The 22,206-nt window shown below is 41.1% G+C and overlaps 1 protein-coding gene across 1 annotated transcript in view; it reads left to right on the top strand.

Annotated features, from left to right (window-relative positions):
* THEMIS (thymocyte selection associated) overlaps positions 1–22,206 on the top strand; it is a 77,317-nt gene that overhangs the window by 5,623 nt on the left and 49,488 nt on the right. The window contains exons 2-4 of the mRNA XM_035899845.1: positions 9,475–9,633; positions 17,937–18,395; positions 22,003–22,200. Of these exons, the coding sequence (XP_035755738.1) occupies positions 9,475–9,633; positions 17,937–18,395; positions 22,003–22,200 (816 nt within the window). The remainder of the gene's footprint in view (positions 1–9,474; positions 9,634–17,936; positions 18,396–22,002; positions 22,201–22,206) is intronic.

The raw sequence follows: 22,206 nt of genomic DNA on the forward strand, positions 1-22,206 counted from the left end.
CTGCAGGAATAGAAGAGGAATCCTTGTATATCAAGTATCAGCTGCCCCAAGTCCTGATTTAGACAAGAAACCACTCTCAACACTAATACTGAGAAAACAATCATGTGGGATGGAATGATTTTCTACTGCTTTTAAGCCAACCTAGAGGGAACAAATCATGCTCCTTTATCAGTGTGAAAAGCCAATGAGTCGATCAAAGCTAGGATCTGGGGTCCGTAATATGTATGAATAAAACAAGCAAGCTGCCTCTTCAGGATTAATAAAAGCACTTTTTCTTATAAAAATCAACAAGACAATTTAAAGAGAGGCTAAAGCATGGACAGCTTTGAACAGCTTTGATGAAGACAATTAGGGTTGTAGTTCTTAGAGGTGGAAGATCAATAAAAATGCCCTGTGCATTTACTGCTGGAGTCTCATCTGAGTGCATGCCAAAGGGAGCACTGCACGTGAAATTGGTGAAATTTGTAGTACAGTGTTTGCGCTTGTTAATTTGTCTCATTTTTTACAGAGGTAGAAGTCAAGTCTGTTGATAAAAATGGAAGAGTTTTTCCCCTTGGACATAGTTGTTTCCCTTCCTCTTGATTGAGCAGTTAGGAGGAAGAGCCCTAGGTACAGCAGGAGTAACAGATAGTTTGCATTCTCTTTTGTGGTCAGTAGTCAGAGCATGTTAGTAAATATTCTTGATTAATATGTACCACTGAAACTCTCCTGTACTTATTCAGGCTGCTTCAAAAACACGTTTTATTCCGAACAAGAAGGAAAGTGCCCTTCAGTGAATGCAATATGAGAACAAAACCTGACTTTTATGGGTCAAATATTGCTCATTTTATTCATGCTGCTGCCCTCAATGGGATGACTCATCCAGACACAGTGAGAAAAATCTGACCCTGGATAGCTGGCGCTGAGGGCAAAGCTGTTTCAAGGATCTGCTTGTGGGGATTTTCTTTTCACGACATGAAGCTCCAAGCCTCTCTGTGGATGGCATAGGAGGTGGGCAATACCCAAACTGCCTGGCACAGGGGTCAACCCCCTGCCTTGGCTTGCTGAAGCTGCCCTCAACTTGCTGATATCCTGCCATGGGAGAGGGCTCCCTGGCTGTTGTTGCGCTTGGGCCTCCAGGGATGTGGGGAGGAGGTCTGCAGCAGGAGGAGCCCTGTTTCCCTCCATGTGAACCTGCCATCCTATAAAAATACCAAGACAATTTTCACGAACTCGGGCTCTGGGCAGATGAGGGGACAGCTATAGCGAATGAGAGGGGAGGGAAGTTCCTGGGATAAACTTCTCATGATACACAAGCCCATGGCCTTGCTCCGTTGCCGAGTTACAGGGCTTTTGTGGAGTATCGTTTCTCCCAGTAACTGGTGATCCATGCGTGAGGGAACATGGCATTAGTCCAGGTTCACTGTGTCTGGTTAGCGCCGTTGGACACAAAGTAATGGCAGGGAGGGGGCAATGTGCTGTGATCGCAGTAGGCGAAGATGCTTAAACATGTTTCCAGTTCTGGGCTTTATCTGTGAAGTGTTCAACACTCTGGCCTGATCCGCAACATAATTTAGGCAGCCTTCTTAACCCCAGCCCAACAAAGCACACGTCTGCTGTTAAATGTATACTTCAGTAAACATAACTTAAGTCAAAGTAATTAGTACTGCAAAGAAAATGAATAAAACTAAATAAATCACGAACAGGTAAAACAGTGACTAATGCTGTTCAAAAGCAGCTTTTGGCATTCTCTTCATTGCTGCAGTAATTCCGACTCATGTGGGTAAACCAAAACAAAAGGTCAAAGATGTTGCATCTGGAGCTGTGGTTTCACTTGCTCTTTCCATTATAGTGGGTGTTGCACACACAAAACCCTGCTGCCACATGCAGAGCGTGAGCCCTCCGGATAGATGAGAATCAGAAGGAAGTATTAAAAAAAAAAAAAAAAGGCCATAAACCTATCAGGAAAGGAATAAATCAGAAACTGCAGAAGTAATTTTTTAAAAAATTCCATTATGATTGAAATGGCTTAAAGCACTTGACATTTAAAGTTTGACTTTATGTGGCAAAAGATAAATCTTACAGCTTTTGTTTTTTGATGGTTTTGTGCTGGCAAAAATCAGACCCTCTGCAGCCTAATTAAGTATGATCAAGATAAGATGCCCTCTTTGCACAGAGCCTTTTGACGGGAGTTTAGCTCTGTGGCAATTCAGCTGAACTCCTTGGAGGATTTGTGTCCCAGACTGACCAAACCTACAGATTTTTGTTGCTTAGGATACATTAAAGAGAGAAGAGCTGTTACAAAGGCTGGTGAGTTGCTCTGTAACTAGATAGAGCATCTTCTACACAAACTCACGTCACCTTCATGCCCATTGCTACCCCTGGGCCTCTGGAGCACTGTGCGGGCATGGGGGAGCTGGGCTCACCTGCTCTCGGTGGGAGCACCTTCTAGGGGTGTAGGAAGGAAGGGGTGGCTAAAAGCCACACAGGCGCTTATACTATCTGCAGCCGCTCTCGCAGCCTGGGGTTGGAGAGAGAAGCTGGGGCATGCTTCCTTCTTTGGCTGCCATTGTGCGTACGACTTTCAGCCTCTTTGTATCTTCCCCACAAGATGTTAATTTATTTGAGTTTAGTGGTGAAAAGCATCTTTGGTGCTCAGAAGGTATTCAACTGAAAAAAAAAAAAGACACCTAAATTCTCACCACCTGAAATTGGTCGCTTTGCCCTACTCCCTAATCGGAGTATAACATGATTAAAGTTATTAAGCAAAACTTTCTTCCCCACAACTATGAAATAGATCTCCCTTCTTGCCAAAGAGCATGAATGCTGAACAGTTGGTTAACCCCCAAATAATTCCCATAAAGAATGATAACTTTTGTATTGACATTAATTATAGATACGTTAGGTCCTTCATGTTGCTTTGGGATCCTGCAACAGCCTTAATAAACATGTGATTTCAGCTGAGCTACGTGTCAGGAAAAAGCAGGCTATTGTAATTCTGGCTGAATGGCTGCACCAGGGGGTCCTACCTTTATGTGAGAGCAGAATCATTTCAGCAGCCCCTGAAAGAGAGTCACCTCTGATATGGGAAGACGGCACCCATATGGGCAACCGATGACAACATAATAGTGGAGAAAGGAGCACTGGGGAAAGGACACTGGGACAAAGTTCTACTCTTTCATCTTTCATCTCCCTGCAAAGCAGCCAGGTTCCCGGTTCTTTGGATCTTCTTTCAAAGACCGCTCAGCCTGCCAGCTGCCATGAATTCAGTGGGTGCTACTGAAAGATGAAAGGGAGAATTTTTTCCTTCAGGGATTCAAACTCATGGGGCTAGGGAGTCAATGCCTAGTGTTTGGCCTGCAAAGTCATTTGGTTTTGTTAAGAGAAAAGCTTGGTCTTTGTTAAAAAAAAAAAAAAAAAGGAATGGGGGATATTTGGGAGTGCTTAGCAGCACCCTGTAGCAGACAGACAGTTAGACTGGGCGTCAGCCAGCCTGGGCTTGAGCTCCAGCCCTGCTGAATGGTCCTCTGTGCCACCTCAGTCAGGCTTTTTGTCTTGTTTGCATTGCTCTCCCTAGCCCTCCTTGCTAAACTGCCCGGGGTGTGCGAAAAAAGGGAGTTACACACGAGTGATGTATCACTGCTGTTTAGTCATGGACCTGATTTTGAGCCGTACTTCCTATCAGCATCAGTGAAGCGTTCACTCTGAGAGCAGTCACTGAACGGGGCTCTGAGCCACTGGGAAGAAAAAGGGAAATATTACTGAGATATTTGCTGTTCTACCTTGTATTATAAAGTATTTGTCTCAGTGGTACTGTCGTACGGCCTGACATGAAGAATGACATTCTTCATCTCAGGCATTCACTATATTTATATTTTATATTGTTGTTTTTTAATACAAAAAGACCCTTGTTGTACCTATAATGAGAAATAAATCAAATAAAGGGCTCATGTTAGGGAGGATGGTGGTGTGGCTGCTTAGCATTTTAGGAAAGATGGAGGAAAAAGATATTGAACCAATTGTTATGGTTGCTTTGATGTGATCACAGCAGTTGCTAATATGGATTGTCAAACTAGAGATCAGCTTATGAAAGGATATAAATGTGGTTTTTATTGAACAAAGTAACAATCCAGAAAAGGTGGATTCAAAGGCAACACGCTCTTTAATTACAGCCTTCAGAGCCATGGTTTGATCACTGTAAATAAGCTGCCTTATTCTGGGTTCTGCTAAAATGTTTTTGCATTCTATTGCATACATCTTTCTCAAATCAAAAAGATTCAGTCCTTAAGGTTACTTGATTTACATTTACAACGTCTTACACTTTCTTTGTGGCTTGAGTGGGAAAAACACAGTTACTACTGTGCAACAACAAATAAATGTACTAAAAGGTCTATTTTAATTTAAATTTTATTTTTCAATATATTTTGGGGGGGTCCACATCACACAGCTGAAGTAAAATCTTTCAGGGTCACATTGTCACACAGTGGGTATTTTCACAATGTTTTAAGACTAATTATCGTGGCTTTTAAAAGAAAAAGAATTTTTATTGTCCCTTTTGAAAACCATGCAGTTTTCCTCCCTCCCTTTTATCAGCACAAATATTTGCTGCAAATGCCTAGATGACAAATCACACAGGTAACATTTTTCTTGTCTGAATGTAATCTTCATTGTACTATTCCAGGCAAACCGCCAAGCAAGGGCTAAAATCAGGGCTAAGGCAATCTAGTTGCAGACAAATATGTAATTACGATCAATACTGTATGTGCAATTGCACCCCCAAAAATGAATCTGTTCTTGTATGGCCAGCACAGTTTCATTTTTTAATGATTTTTTTTTCTTGGTATCGTTAAAAATGAGGCTTCTGCAATCACGGTCTCGGTCTGTTAGCCATCCTCCTCCTAACCTCTCACCCTCGCAATCTTTCAACCTCTTGGTCTCTTTCAAATGAATCTGATAAAGGAGGAGGTAATTAAAGTCCTACAAGTTGCCCATGAAAATGGTCATTTGGGTAGATATCTAGCTACATACATATATACACAGCTATCTGTCTGTCTATCCACTCACATATATGTTTCACTGCTGATAAGCTGTTGAAGGTTGGTCTCTGACTTCCTTAATTGGATGGAGAATGTGATGGCATACCTCCATTACCCAGTGGTTATGCGAGCAATTCATCCAACTTCTTTTCTGGGATGAAAGGGTCTATGGCCACGAGGCCCAGTATACATGGGCACTCTGCACTTCTACTCTACTAAGAGCCCTCCTCTCTTCTATAAGACTTAAAGCATCCTTCTTAGTTGCTTAATATCCTTTCCCTCCTTGACGATGTCAGAAAATACATCTTTTCTTTCTTCCTCTTTTTTTAATTCAAGAAGGGGTTCACTTTGCTTGGTGCTATTGCAAAGCATTATCTTCACCAGAGGACTATGTACCCATGTAAGAGTTTATTTCTTTGATGGTAGGACAACCAGGTCCCCTGATTTTCTTTTTTTTCCTTTTTTCTTTTAATTAAAACCATTACTCTTTTTTTTTGTTTTAATTTTCAACTCCCTTTTTCCTAGAACTGATGCTTTTAGATGAATGATCCATTTGTTTTCCACAAAAATGTTATGTTTTTTTCTGAAGAAGGACCCTGTGAGTTAAGGTGCTGTGACAGCCCCGTGTGTCTATTCTGTGCACACTCTTTTGTGGCTTGCAGTCTGGCATTTATAATCCATCTTTTTTTCTGAATGCATTATCTTGGCCCTTGATGTTTCAAACAGAGCCTGCAGCTCCATGTAATGCTTTTTGTAGACTCCAGCTTGAACTCCATATGCTTGTCTGCCTCAGGTACTTTCTCTCTTTTATGAGTGTGGATTTTCTTTTTTTGTGCTTTTTACCCTTTTCTTGTAGTGTTTTAGATTCTCTGCCATCTCTACAGTGCCAGGCCACTGTTTACTCTGCGTAGGTTGTTATCTGCCTTTCTCATGTTTTGCAAATTTTGATTGCTTTGTCAAAGGCTAATTTTTGTGTCACCCAATCATCTATTTTTGAGTGTTTGGCAGAGCGAGTCTCTTCTCATGGACATTGCCAGATTGGATCTTCAGCCTTGGACCCGCCACTAACCGATCAGTGTTTTCACATTTTTGCAAGCTCCGTTTATACTTTTTATTTTGTGATGGAGGGCAGGACTTCTTAAACTCTCCACCTTACAATTTGTAGTTAAGCTATTGTGCCTGAGGAAAAGCACACCTGATAAAAGTAGCAAGTCCTTCAGAACCAGCCATGATCAGAAAAAGGGCCCTCCTTTGACTCCGCTCCTTATTTCTTGGTGGCACCACTCTGCTGCAGATATAGGCTGAAGTAGTGGTTAAATTTTCTTCAATCACATCATTTTTTTCAGAGGTTCAGCCTCTTAATGGCTCCATGCTTCCCCTCGGGGCCATTGCTCGGTTTGCCCTACTCCAGCTACCGCGTTATTTGGAAATCGGCCGCAGCCAGCGAGGCCACCGAATGCGCGTGGCTCAGTGCCCGTGCTGGTATGGAGCAGCGCCGCCTGCGTGTGGGTGCACGGCGGGGCCCGGCTGCGTCGAGGGGCACGCTTGCAAAGGCTGTCTAGCAGAGATGAAAGCAAATGTGCCTGGAGCCCATTATTAGTCAGTGTAGTTACTTTGATATGTTAAATGGTTTCTAGGGCTCTATTTTCAAGGGAGTTAATCTGGAGAAGCTGGATCTAAATCTACACTGAAGGAAAAAAGCCTCTACAAGCCATGAGCTCCCATTTTGAGTAGGTTTTCACAAATATTTGTTTGAGGGTGAGAATATTGGGATTCTTTGCTCATCTTTCTATGTTTCTATAATGCACAGCTCATCATGCAGGGTCCTCTGGGATTCCCGGTATTTAATAATACCGTGGTTGCTTGTGATCTCTATCGTGTCTCATGTTAGGAGTGAGGTGGTTCAGCACAAAGGAATATTACCCTCTTCACAGCTGCTCAATATTTCTCTCCCTCTCACTCTCATATGAAGTAAGTATTTCACATACACTTTTCTGACTGTCATAAAATATTCTATGGAGCTCAGCTAACGCAATGAGAGCTATGATAATTCCTCATGTGTTTATTAGAGCAGCAATCAGCCTACTGATGGGAGCTGTAGCAATATCCAGTGGAGGCATCTGAGTTAGTCAGTGCTGAATTGCTCAGGGACTAAAGGGAGAGCAAACAACAATGCGCTGTCTTTACAATAAGAAAGCCAGATTGTTCTTTTTTAGTTAAAGGGCAGCAGCTCTCTTGGTCTTCTGCTTAGTACCATACTGTTAGAAAGGATGCATAAACACCATGTTCTTTTACCTGACTGTGGCTGATATTTGTGTGGCACTGTAATCCAGAGTACCTCTGTGCTAATGATCATCCTGGTGTGCAACAGAAAGGCAGTTGCCTGCTGGGGGAGTTTAGAGCCTAAGTACAACAGTCCCCTTGATCCTGTGGAGGCTTCTCGGCAAGCGAAACCAGGCAATGTTGCCTCATCCAGCCTGCCAAAACCATCTGCCACATGATTTTTTAATTATTTTTTTTAACCTGGGTTCTTCTACATCGGGTTAAAAATGTACATCAGTACCTGTCTTCTTCAGGGGAGCAGCTGGGGATTTCCTGGTGTCCATCTCAGTTGTGAGAAGCTGAGGTGGTAACCAAGTGCTCGCCACCTGCAAGTGTTGCAGCAGAGTAGATAACTATATCCCAGACTCAGTAAGAGATGCTTATTAGCCCAGGCTATGCTCGTGACTGGAATTGATCTTGAGTGAGCATTAGGAAAATCACTCATCTAACAGTTGCATTTCTGATATGACACCTGGCAAAAAAAAAAAAAAAGCTTTTTTATTTTTCCCCCCACTAACTACAAGGAGAGCTGTGGAGTAAAGAACCTTACTTTCTGTGGGAAGTGAGTTCTGCAGGCAATGGCAATATTTCAGCACAGGCCATCTCAATTATTGATTGCTACTGTATAGCCAGAGGTCAGATTTTAAATATCTCTGAGACCAGATAAATATGCCTGAGACCATTCTCGTTACCTAGGTTAAAAGAAAAAAAAAAAAAAGGAAAGACTTTAAACTGAACAAGATGCAAGAAAGGGCTATTAGAGGGCTTGTGGGAAGTGAAAATCTGTCTTCTCAGAGGAGATAAAGAGAATTTGTTTCTTCTAGATTTTTGTCAAAAACGTGACTAGTGAAGGGCAAAATTAACCTTGCAAACCCTTGGGGGAAGGAAGAAATAACAATGAGAAAAAAAGTATTCTAAAAAGCAGAGCAATGTTAGTAGCAGAGCAAATGAATACACTCATCAATGCACTGAGAGTGGAAATGAGAATAAGGTTTCTCACCATGAGGGAAATTAAATACTGAGATGGGATTCCAGAGAGGGTACCTCCACATCACTTCAAGACAGAGCTTGGTAAGTTCTTGGAAGGAACTGAACAGCATCAGGAGAACAGAAGCTAGCACTGAAGTCAACATTTCTGATGTTCTGTTCTCAATGTAATTCTGTCTGCAAATGGAACTGAAAGAACACATAATCAGCATGTTTGCTGCATTGCCTATATATATAACTAATTAATCCCACACCTCAATGCTTCTACTAATCTCCTGCAGGGACCAGGAAGAATTTTCCTTCTTCTGCAGAGCTTCGCTTTTGTTTTGGTTTTGCTCTATTTTTCCCCATCATTCCTACTTCTGAACAGCAGAGAGAGATTGACATCAGCAAGAATGGATAAGGGAGGGTGTTTCTGGAAAGGCAAGGTACAGTCCCAGGTTTTGCTGAGGAAGCTCTGAAATGCTTGGTTGGATTGCCTTGTTCCTACACTCAAACTTCTGAACAGCACAGACAAAAAAGACATTTTTTCCTGCCAGGTCAGAATCAGTAGGCTTGTTTCAGCATGGGGCAGGGATTACCACTGTTAATTTGCCAGTTTTCCAATTTCTTGTATTTTCTTCAGGTTTTCCGTTACTACAGAGAACTCAAATGCTGGTTGCTCTTTGATGTCTCCTGGCCTCTCCCTGGGCGCCTTCTAGGGTCTATGGTTTTTTGCCTTCTGCTGTAGTCTATTGTTTCTTATGGGATATGCTATACTCTGTGCCGTGCAGAGACACCTTTCCTGCCCGAGCTCCACTGCCTGCTGGTTTCGGGAGGCAGCTCCTGATGACCCGGGTGATCCTATGCTCTGCCTCACTCTATTTTGGTCTAATGACTTAGAAATGCAGGTTCTTCAGACCTTATTCTCCTCACATGCGTCTAAGTACAGTGTACATATAGACCTTATCTAGAGATCAGTGAAGTCACTAGATGGATTTTCTTGTGACACTAAGGAAGAAAATGAAAATCAGGTTAGTTATCTCAGGATAAGTATTAATTCATATACCTTATTTTAAGTATTTTTGCTTTCATTCAAAGAGGTAAAGACACTTGACAAAGTGAGAAAATGCTGAATAACACTTTTCTTTCCTTTTGTATTTCTTTTCAGGCTCCATCTATGAAATGTTTGGAAATGAATGCTGCCTGTCAACAGGAGAAGTCATTAAAATTATTGGCTTCAAAATTAATAAGCTCATAGCAAGTATCTGTGAGAATAATGAAGTCAGCCGGTTTTCAGCCAAAGTGGAATTACCACTAAATTTTCCTGGTATAGTATTTCATGAATACATGGCTTTGAGGAATTATAACCCTGAGTAATCACCTCTGTTCATTTCATTGATTCACTGTCTTGATTGATATTCGTTTGAGGTTACAACTGAACTGTCAAGGATACAATTTTATCAGATGGCACAAGACACAGTCAACTCATTTTTAAATTTCAACTCTTACAGTTCATTTTCAAGCTTGTATAGAATTATTAATGTTATAATGTTTGGTAGTAATGCTTTCTATACTGGAGGTCACTCAGTGTAAGAAGTATTACAAAAATCTTCTTTTCTGTTACTTATGACTTTGCCAAGCTTCTTCTGAGCTGAAATCTTCCTTCCTGTGTGCTCAGACTATAATTAATTTACTATTACTATATTTTTATTTTATTATTTTGGATATAAAATATTTTGAATACTTTGTTACATCTTTTAATGATTTATTTTAATTCCAGTGGCCAAGTGGCTACTCTGTGCCTGGAAACAAGATTAGAGGAAAATGGCTCTATAGAGAAGTCCCAAAAAATCCATATTTTGGAGGACAGACTTCAAATTTGGCATGTGGCACTGCCTTGTTATTTGAAACGTATTTTCTTCTGCTCACATGGCCTTGTTACGGAGAGCTGGCCAAGTACTATACCCAGGGTACTAGTTCATCCCATGTCGTATTTATTAATTTTTCGATTCTGCTCTCATCTCGATTCCTCTACTGTTAGGGTCAATCTGTGTTAAATAGGGAAGTGGTATGGAGTGCAGAGGGAGAAGTCCTGGACTGTGAGTATCCATGTGTGGGAAGTGGAGGAGGCAAACTAGGTCTAGCAAACTGATAGAAGAAGGTTGGACCTCGGAGCAGGGCAGAAGGATGAAGACTTGATACGCAGATATCATGGACTGGAGACAGTGGTGGAGGTGGTTACCAGAACCAGAGGAGGACTTGCACCCACACAGAAATATATACATAGGGCATTTCCTATGCCAGGGGTCTTGCAGGCAGCAGAGGTAATGGGAGCCCCTTGGGGAGAGCAGATGAGGAGGCCAGCGGGATGTGGGAAGGAACCTGTGCAGGTCTGGTTACTGGACACCTGCGGGTAGGAAACACTGGGACAGAGCACACACAAGGCAACAGCAGCCCTTGAGAGCCTGAGATCACATCCAGGACTCACTTTGGCCAGCAGTCTAGTTATTGCACAGAATGTAAACATTTAATTAACAGTCTATTGTACTGCAAGTGCATTGTGTTCAGTTTTGGGCCCCTCACTACAAGAAAGATGCTGCGTTTTGCGTCCAGAGGAGAGCAACGAAGTTGGTGACGGGTCTGGAGCACAAGTCTTACGAGGAGCAGCTGAGGGAACTGGCGTTTTTCAGCCTGGAGAAGAGGAGGCTGAGGGGAGACCTTATCACCCTCTACAGCTGCCTGACAGGAGGCTGTAGCAAGGTGGGGGTCGGCCTCTTCTCCCTGGTAACAGGCAATAGGACGAGGGGAAATGGTCTGAAGTTGCGCTAGGGCAGGTTTACGTTAGACATTAGGAAAAATTTTTTCACTGAAAGGGTTGTCAAGCATTGGAACGGGTTGCCCAGGGAAGTGGTGGAGTCCCCATCCGTGAGGTATTTAAAAGCCGGGCAGACGAGGTGCTTAGGGACATGGTTTAGTGGTGGGATGGCAGGGTTAGGTTAATGGTTGGACTTGATGATCTTAAAGGTCTTTTCCAACCTAAATGATTCTATGATTCTATGAGGTTGAATTGGTGCTGCACGGGGAAACATATTGTGGGTGTTGTCTAGTGTTTGAGTGCTTGACTTAGTAAACTCATTGATGTTCTTCAAATGTATTGCTGAGCATGTAAGAATGTGTGCATGTGCATATATATGGTTTAGGTTATGCCAGTGCCCAAACTTGTATGTGATTTTTCTGCTGAGGGAGACAAGACACACTTCTTGAAGCAAATAAAATGCAAAAGCGTATGGGAATGCTTCATCTGAATTCCAGAAGAAAATATCTTCTGCCATGCCTTCATTTTCCATCTCCAAAACAGAGATTTCTCTCCGAATAGTTCTATATATCATTTTCTTTTCCCCAGTAGAACATCAATTTACTTTCATGTTTTTCTTACTCAGTGAATCAGAATCATTTGTATGACCACTTATTAAAAGACTTTTTTGGAATGCCATTTTCAAGCACTGGTAGGGCCCAAATGAAGTGATCAAAGACATTTTAATTATCTGTGGCTGTCTAGAGATATTGAAGTACTGCTGTACTGTGAACTCTCAAGATACTTGGTATTTTTCTTGAAATCCAAGCTTCTTTGCTATTATTAAAATTTCTTATATCTCTAAAATATATATACATATAGGAAGTCATAGTCTAAATCTTGATTGGCAGATGGGTTTGAACATTTGAATCCTAAAATATCCAACACAACTGAGTGATAAATATAATCCTACATTTATTAATGTTGAATCTCCTGATTTTTAGAACAGAATGACTTGTGATTTCAAATGCTTCAACCTAGTGAATCTGGATTTGTTTGTATTCAAGTGATCAATTTTACAACTTGGCATTTGGATGTTGTTGCCCTATTGAGCACATTTTTAAATTTGGTCTAAGCACTACAATTTGCATGCATACATATGAACTCTGCCAACCAGTGTTCTAGAAAACTGGCTTATTTCACTAGAAAAATAAATTCAGAGTTCATTTTTCTGAAACTTATCATCATTATCCTCCACATGGCAGGTATTACTGAACAGCAGCACTGAAGAGAGACATAATGACACTTCTTATTAGCCCAACAGGGAGCACCGCTCTCTTGTTTCTCTCTGTATATGTACTCATGCATTCAAGAGCTTTTTGGTAAGATGTAAATTTGTCATTTGTCTAATTTAGTTCTGAGGTGAAGAATGATTCACAAAGTCAAAATGTCCCAGTCTCTGCTTTTTCTTGACCTTTTTCCTTTTCACTTTATTACATATACATGCTATGCTCCAAATGAAACATCATATTAGGGTGTTGCTGGCTTGCCCCCGTCTCCAGAACAAAGCACAGAACTGAACTGCAGAAGATCTATTTCACACTGCCATTGACTTACTTCAGTAAAAATATCTGCAGATCTCTAGGAGTCTGGCACCATATTTACATTGCATGTACAGTGCTCACTTGCCAGTCTTGATGCAAAGAAATCTTTTGCTTTGATGTTATTTTCCATTTCCTCTGCCGTGACTTATCATTTGCATGCGACGGGCTCGTGTATCCTTTCACCGTGTGCACGCTGGCATAAATAAGTAGCGCTTCTGTTTAGGCTACTCTGGGGATAGCGTCGCTGTGAGTGAAGAACTGGGCTCATTGGCTTTAAACGAGCCTTATTCTTTGTCTTTCTGAATGTATTTGCAGTCTACAGAATTCCTTTTTTCTGCTGGGGCAAATCAGATCCTTGACAAAGGCCTAATCTGCCCTCTGCATTAGCGAAACCGCTGCAACCGCAAGTTCACTATCTGTGTTATTTCATTTTATCCACATTCTAATTTGTTCTTTTTCATGCCTCAGAGGGCCGGGCTATTCTTTCTATGCTCATACACTGGGTAAAAAAAGAAGTCTGCTGTTACTGTAGACACTTCAATGGCTACATTCTAACAGCATTTTGAACTACAATTTTCACTACTAACAAGTTAGCAGGGACAGGTAATTTGCACGACACCTGAACACCAAATGATTTCATTTTGTTCTGTTATATTCCTTCTTCTGCAAAACTATTGCTGGTCTGTCCCTGTTCTCAGGAGGTCCCTGACAGCTGCTGCTGCTCATTCCTATGTGCTCTGACAGACACGTAGCTGTCCCTTTCAGCTCTCAGCCCCTGCAAGCCACAAGGCAGGACACTTGTCTGTGGCCACACAGCACATGCGTGGAAGAACAGGGCTTAGGCATGAGAAGGTTCATCTGGATAGAGATGACGGAGAGATAGGAGACATGGCCTTTCGGGCAAGGAGGGGAGAGGAGGATGCTGGAGCAGATGGAGGAGGTGGTGGGGGTGAGGGGAAGAAAGAATAGCAATCAAGTCAGCTGCAGAGAATTTGGGAGCTGAGCTCTTCCCAGTCTTCTGCATTACTTTGGGGAACAGAAACTGCTAGTCTGGGACAGGAGGTCTTTCTGCTATTTTTTTTCCTTGAGGGCTACTCGCTGCTCTACCAGGTGAGCCCAGCTACTGGTTTTCTCAGTTTTCTGTGGGGAAAAGAAGAAAAAGAGAGAATAAGAAGGATACTTCTTTCCTTCAGGACTCTAATTAAGACTGAAAATGGGAAGTCTATAAAGCTACATGGAGGCACATTTTATCACTCTCTAACCGGTAAAAGAGAGCTGCATATACTGTTCTGTAAAAAAGTGGTAAAAACATCCTCTTGTCAGAACATGCTTTCCCACAGGACTAAATGGGTGATCCTTGGGCTATGTTTTCTCTCCCATACCAGTGAAAATAATTTTTTCAGATTCCCAACCCCTCTCTCTCTCCCAACATGTACATCAATGCCTAAAACTTTTCTTGGAAATGACAGGCTGATTAGTTTTGGGGCTTACTAATTATCATATCACGGCTAGGCAGGCACTTCACCTAGTGAAATGTCACTAGGTGCAGAGGATTCATGGAGTGCGACCATGGTTATACATTCCTGTAGTTATGCATATGTAGCTATTCTTATCTCTGTCTGTAATTTTCCCCAAAACTATCAGGCACCAGTACACTTTGGTTGTAGACCAGATTACATTTAGAAAGTAGATGTATAGGAGCAATAATGCCAGCTTTCGATAAACCAGCTGGACTTTTTTCCAGGTTTGCTCTTTCCATCTGTCTTTCCTTCCAATACTCCACCAAGCTCTCTTAGGAAGGTCTAAGTGAATTTGATTCAGTCATTTTATGATGTATGAAACAGTACAAAAATATTTATGTTTGACCTCAAAATGTCCAAACTTTAGCATCTCAAACTTACCATATGTCTCCTACTCTAGAGATTTCATTGCTATCTTAGGTTTGAAAAACATTTGGTTTTGTAATTTGATTCATAATGATTTTAATAAGGCTCTGAATGGTTCCAGATGATGTTGTTTGGGGTTTGTGTTGGGTTTTGGTTGGGTTTTTTTGTGTTTTTTGTTTTTTTTTAAATATATACCATAGCAAGAAGACCATTTATGAGAAGATTCCATGGCAGATTATGGCAGTTGGGTAGGAATCACAGTGGCTTTCACCCATCATACCAAAACAACTTTTTATGTGTTCACCTCTTCTCTATATAGAAAGAAACGTATGGAACTTTACATACTCATAAGCATAAACAGGTGGCTATTAGGTGCCTCTACTTCATGGGTCTCATCAATACAGAAGCTAAGTATTCAAGGCCACATGGCTCTTTAGCTGCAAGACCACATGGCTCTTTAGCTGCCTTGCATAGGATTCTGTTACCAAAATTAAGAAAACCAGCAGAATGGAAGGTGAAGATTTTTCCGCTCCCAAGCCTGACGAAGTCCGGCTGCCTGGGCCTGAGGGGATAATCAGTTATCTAGTTTTGTATGAGATCTGGCAATTATGCTTCTATATGAAACCTGCTTTCCAAGCCAGGATGCTCATCAGTTTGTTGCTGAAACAGCTGGCTCCCAAGTAGCTCTGTCGTCCCAGCAAAATTTGTAGAGCCTTAGTCTGCTGTCACACTCATAGAGGAGAAGAATGTTTCTCATACCTGTACAGTGCCAAATATTTTCAACTGGGAATGTTTTTTTAACATCATTTATGGAGGTTTTAAAATGCGGTTCTGGGGGTTTTCTAGGGGCAATGCGCATGCTCCTGTATCACAGATGGGTAAACATAGTTATTGCCTTTGGGATACATCAGATGTACTTTGAATACATATTTTGATGAAGAATATTCCTATTTGCTTTCTCCCAGCACTGCCAGGAGACGATGCTCATCCTGTGCTTGCAAAACATGACACTGGAACACTCTTTGGGGGATGCTGCCTCTTCCACAGTTTCAGTTTGTTGGTGGTGCCTTGTCACTGTGATATTTTCTAAATGCTGATGAACCAGTTTGTCTTGATCTACCCTGACAGCTCCAGTAGTGATTAGGACTGGGGTAGCAAACTTACTTGTCAATAATTGTTTTAAAAATGGCTGTGAGAAACATTAAAAGTACTAGTGAGAGAGAAAAGTATGTTGAAGTTGTACTTTGTGCAGCTTCCTTCATGGATGTGGCTTCCTTGCAGCCTGGAAAAAGGCCTGAAGGCTTTCCTGCAGTGCTGCAGTGAGGATGTATATGTGGAGGACATATTTCTACAACGGTACTAATTTCACCCAGGAAAAGCTAACTGTCATACAGATAACTGTGAAGGCACAGAATTGCAGAAAGCAGTAACATAGGCACAACCAGTGACTATCTCTGCACTAGATCAAGTAAGCTATTACTGTTTAGGCTGCTGGCAAGCCCTCAGAGCTGTTAGTTGCCACAGATCTTACTAGTCTCATGGGATACCTAGAACAAACATTCATAATCTGGTGATAAATTCATTTAAAAGCTACTCAACAGACGGAGTCTTAATAACGTCTCCTTTAATAAGTAGGGTGCTAAAGCTATGGAGTGGAAGTAGTGGGGTTTTTTATAGTGAAACAAGAATATCAGCAATTCTGTGGGAAAAAAAAAAAGGCTGTTGTGGTGAGGGAATGGTTTGATATATCCTTTTTAAAGAATACAATCTTAAGGAGGCCCTGCTTCCATGCAGACCCCTCAGTTGTGTTGATTGTGGTCAGTGGGCGAAATTCAGTCAGGGAAAAGGTATGGGAGAAAATAAGCAATTTGGAGGTTATTTTTAATTGAAGCAATCACTCAATGTAATTTGTTAAACAATGCCACTATCAGAGGAGGTCCAGAGAAGGCAGTGAGTGTCTTCCCAACATCCAGCAGGAACTGTGTACTGGCAGCATCCCACCTCGCTGAGACCCAGGTATCTGCTGGGGCATCCTTCCCTTTTCTCATGCTCTGGTTCCCATGAGAAGGACCTTTGAAGACATGGCAGAAACCACTCATGAGTTGTGGAGCTGCCATGAAATAGTCTCTAACAGTGCCAAGCAGCAATCCTTGTTCCATAACTGTCAAGGTGGGAGTATTCCTTTACCACAAATATATGGTGCCCTTTGTGCAGTCCAGGGGAGGCAAAAGTGTGGAGCAGTGGGGGCCGTAGGGTTTCTGCTAGTTGGCTCTGGGGAAAGGAAGGAGAAAAGGAGCTGCATCTCCCAGGGAACTTGGCTGCTTTGTCACCATAGCTGCAGCTGCCAGTTAATTTGTGTGGGTCCCCTCGCTGGCAAACTTGGCCTCAGAATAACCTCTACGTTCAGTAATATTCATTTGGAAGACAGCCGTAGTCGCTGCCTGTCCCAGGAAGCTGCAGTGTAATTCCATGAGGCACACGGCCGTGCCAGGGGAAGATGACAGCTGAATCGCACAATTCGGCTAAACACTATTGTTTAGTCCTCTAAACCATCCACTTCATCTTCCTCTATAAAAACACTCACGCAAATATAGAAATGTACATATTTTTCTTGCAATGTGGACTCTTAATGAGACAGCTCCAAGGACCACGATTAACAAGAAATAATAATGTCCCTAGGGGATAGGGAAGCTCAGATCCAGCCTCTGCTTTGCCGTACTTCAGCACTTTAATTGCCTTGTGATGGCCACAGTGCTACGACGCCCAAACTTTGAATTACTCCATCGGGCAGTCTGGGCTATCAGATGTGCTAAAATCAATTTCCTTTGCTCATTCTTATCTGTAGGTGCTACTTTGTCATTTGTAATGTGTCTTTAAACATATTTGGTCTAAGAATCCCCAGTCTGTGTGAGAAAGAATACATAGTACAAAGTTCAGACAGAAACTTTATCCTGCATTTCACTGATCACATTAGTGTTGTTCTTCCTCGTACCATGTCTGCATTTTTTTCTTAAAGGCTGGTTTCCTGAGAAGACGGATAAGAATTTAAGATAATATTTCTTTTTTCTGTAGCAAAGAAGATAACTTTTTTCTCTTTTTACTTGATGGATGTAAAAATGTGGATGTCAGACATTACCTGCAGAGTAGAAAGGCATAATTCCAGGTGCTGTGATTTCTATCATGCTGTTGATATTATCTTTATGGAGTAACATTTTAGCAACCAAACTATCAGCTATGCATTGTTTGATGTGCTGTGCTCCCCATTTTTATTGCATTCACAGTCTAAAATTTGGCATGGCTTCCTTTTTATATATACCTTTTTATAATGCAAGTTTTCTGTTCTTAGGTCTTTATAAGATTGTGGCAGATAAAACTCCATATGTCAGCATTGAAGAAATAACAAGAAAAGTCTCTATTGGGCCAACAAGATTTGGCCATCCATGTTTCTACAGCCCTGAGGATATAAAATTGGCAAACTTCACTGTCAAGCATGGTGAGCAGATCACCTTCAACTCAGTGGAAGAGGTCAATGGAACGATGGCTGTGAACTGCGGCGTGGTCAGAAACAACCAGTCTCATTCCTTTACCTTGCCCCTTTCACAAGAAGGAAGATTCTACGAGTGTGAAGATGACCAGATATATACCCTGAAAGAGATTGCAGAATGGAAAATCCCTAAGTGCAGAAACCGGATTGTCAAACTTTCCAATACTTTACATACGTGGGACTCCTCTAATCCACTTCCTGAGAATTTTGATGGCTGCTTGATTCTCACGCCTGTCTATGAAGTGCAGGCAGTAATGAAATGTAAGTAGGAATCAAAGTCAATGTTCTGTTCATCTCAGTATAGCAAAGTACCCTTAAATACACAAAATTTGCTTAAAATAGGCAGGAAGAATTCAGTCTGGTCAAGAATTCCTGACCCATATTTAACACTGATGCTAGCTGCAAGATGAAGAAAGATAAAAGTAATATTGCCTTTTTTATTCCCTTATCAGCTGTTAATTCAGATGGTTACCTTGCATTTCTTTCTGTTGCCATTTTATTTATCACTACAATTAAATCATCATTGCAAAGAGAATATATTGCATAGCAAAAAAAGTGGAGCTTAGGAATTCTGTTCAGTTCTCAGATTCTCTTTCTTTGTGTCTCAGACTTTCGCCATGGAGAAGCCCCTTGATCATTTATGGTATGGCCTGGAGATAGAAAAAGAATATAGACATACATGTTGCAACACACTCAACTACTGTTTATTTTTCAGCATGAGGGTGCTGCAAAAAGCAAAACCATATTATTTTTCTCTATTGCAGAAACAAATATCAATAGAATATAAACAGAAAAGACTCGTGGACAGCTTCTGAAACCTCCAGGTTTGAGGAAACAGGAAGATATTAGAAAACCAGTATCTTTAAAAGCTGTGATTTGTGTTACAAGTTTTTATTAAAAAAAACACATATCAGTCTTCTAGTTGTTCCACCAAAACATTGAAACTGCTGGATTCTGTTCTTACCAATGTCTATACCTCTGCCTTACTTTAAACCTGTTAGTTAAATTAGTCACAGGAATAAAATTAGAAGGTGTGCAGGGGTATAAGCACACAGTAAAATTCTCCTGAGTTACGGTGACTTGAATAGCTGAGCTGCAGTAATGACCCATGTGTGTGTGCATAGCGTACCCTCCCTGGACTGAGATGCCTACCTAAGCAAAAAACCAGCTTAAGTTAAAATGTTTGACCTTGCTTGAGGACAGCCCGGGCAGTAGATGGAAACTTGCTTCAATTCTACTTGTTGATGTACCCATCCTGTTAAAGTCTTCAGGATCGGAACTTAGCTTTTGGGAAGGCTTTGCTGCCTGTTGCCTTTAGGAGAAGCAGACCAGTGAGCTCCACAGAAATCAAATCCTAACAGAAATACATCATTCATGAGGGTACTAAGCAGGCAATCTTTTCACAAGTTAAATTTCCCTGATGAATGATGCCAGCAGGGCGAGGGAGGTGATTCTGCCCCTCTGCTCTGCTCTGGTGAGACCTCACCTAGAGTACTGCGTCCAGCTCTGGAGCCCTCAGCACAAGAAGGACATGGAACTGTTGGAACGGGTCCAGAGGAGGGCCACAAAAATGATCCGAGGGCTGGAGCACCTCTCCTATGAGGACAGGCTGAGGGAGTTGGGCTTGTTCAGCCTGGAGAAGAGAAGGCTGCGGGGAGACCTGATTGCGGCCTTTCAATACCCAAAGGGGGCCTACAGGAAAGATCAGGAAAATATTTTTAGTAGGGCCAGCTGTGTCAGGACAAGGGGTAATGGTTTTAAACTAAACCAGAGTAGTTTTAGACTAGATATAAGGAAGAAATTCTTTACAATGAGGGTGGTGAAACACTGGAACAGGTTGCCCAGAGAGGTGTTGGAGGCCCCATCCCTGGAACCATTCAAGGCCAGGTTGGATGGGGCTCTGAGAAACCTGATCTAGTTAGCGGTGTCCCTGCTCACTGCAGGGGGGTTGGACTAGATGACCTCTAGGGGTCCCTTCCAACCCAAAACATTTTATGATTCTATGATTCTAAATGGATAAAAGAGAAAAAAACCAAAAGTGGGCAGAGACTGTTAGCACAACATACTGTGTTGTTAAATGCTTATCATGAGATATTCAGCTGTGCTTTCTGCGTGATTTAATGTGTACTTTTGGAAAGTATAACTTTGTGAGATAAAATACTTCATTTTCTACAGCTCCAGCTAGATTCAGTAATCTAGCCCATCTCTTGAAGCTGGATTCACTTAGGTCTGTTCCTATACCCACTTAGATATATATGCAGAATCAGTAAGAATTTAATGTTTCTAAAAAGCTTTCAGAAGATTCAGAAATGATCGTTATTCACTTGTCTTCCAATGAGATATTCCAGTGAGAGTGGTATTTGTTGATTTTATTTCATCCCCATTTATGTTTGACAGTGTGCTCAGCATCTAAGCAGCATTAAATATGTCCTAAATAACTATTTAATACAAACTTGAAAAGTAGGCTTCACGGTACATGGTTAACTACTTTCTTGTGGACCATGCAAAATGGATTTTCACCATTTTTAGAAGAACTATAAATAGACACAAGATAAAGTATAAGAAATACTATCTACAATACAATAAAAAAGAATCCTGATAAGGGGGATAGGAGATTATAATTTCACAGGCTGTGGGCAGGAATCCTCTATACTTCTCATTCTTAATAATGAACAAATGATGTGTGTGCAACTCCCCCAAATGCTCATGGAAAACTTTCAATTTCACTAGTCATTCCTTCTTCATTGACACTCTGTTGTGATGCTTAGGATGTTTGTCACCTGAAGGCATCAATGTGACAAAAGGAGAGTTGGAATAAACAGATACTGAATCACTGTCATAAAACTCTATCGTATAAAACACATTTGATACCAATTTTGAAGTATAAAATATTGGTATTAACTATAAAATATTGGTGTGAATCCAGGATATACTATCCTTGTACACAGGTTTATGCAGAATAAGTCTTACTGAAGAGAGTCATTAAATATTATTTGCTTGTTAAATTTTACTGCCCTGGTCAGTGATCTGTGGTGTCACTGATCTGGAGCCAAATTCTTAGACAAGCCTTAATTGCATAGTCAGCTTTGTGCTTGGAAGTTTTGCATCCAAAATTTTGCAAGTTCAGGCGTGATAAATGAGTTGTTGTTCCCTGTCAGACTGTTAAACTCAATGGCTCAGTTCTGATAGTGAATAAAACCAGACGCCACAGAAAAAGATGAAAGAGTTCCACAAAGGACTACTGTAATAGGTATTTCTTAATTCATTAACCATAAACTTAGACTTTGTTATACAAAGGTTTTGGCTTTTTAAAAAAAATTATATTATTTTCTAGTAATTATAGATGTTTTCATTATTCTTATAAGTATCAGAATGTCTTATTTCTCCCAGGCTAGCCATACCAACATGTGTTAATGGGTTCAAATGCTATTTATTCATTAAAAATATTCCCCACCCATTCCTTTGGAGAAACCGTAATTTACTATGAAACAAAATAATAGAAATACATATTGTACTCAAGAAAAAGAGTTTGATGTGATAAATAGCTGATTAAAATTGGAGGTGCTGTGAGAAATATAGTGAACAAGATTTTTTTCCCCTTTCTTTTTTCCTAAACTTTTCACTTGGACACCTTATTCTCAGCTCCTCTTGTTTCTCTCTTCCATTATGAGGTCTCCTGCATATCTTATAGCCATATATCTCAAATTAAAACTGTTAGACTTTGACTGGCCCTATTAATTGTGCATGTTAACATATGGACGTGCACACTTCAGGGAAGGTGCTTTTAGCATCTGGCCAACAGGACATGTATATGTCATTCCAATGTCAGTTTGAAAACAAAAATCAATGTATTTCTTTTTATTTTCAGTTCGAAAGGACATAGTTCATATCCTCTCGGATCTAGATGTCGAGGTTGAGGACATAACAGACTATTGTGATACTAGCTCTTTCCTTCAGCCACTGTCCTTGGAAGATGTATTTGAGAGAACAAGCAAGGAATTTCCTATGGTGGCTGAGGTAATGGAAGGGCCTTCAGGAATTCAAAAACCTTATAACTTACTGCATACCGGGA

Source organism: Egretta garzetta, unplaced genomic scaffold, assembly GCF_000687185.1.
Source record: "Egretta garzetta isolate BGI_Z169 unplaced genomic scaffold, ASM68718v1 scaffold397, whole genome shotgun sequence".
NCBI classification, from domain to species: Eukaryota; Metazoa; Chordata; class Aves; order Pelecaniformes; family Ardeidae; genus Egretta; species Egretta garzetta.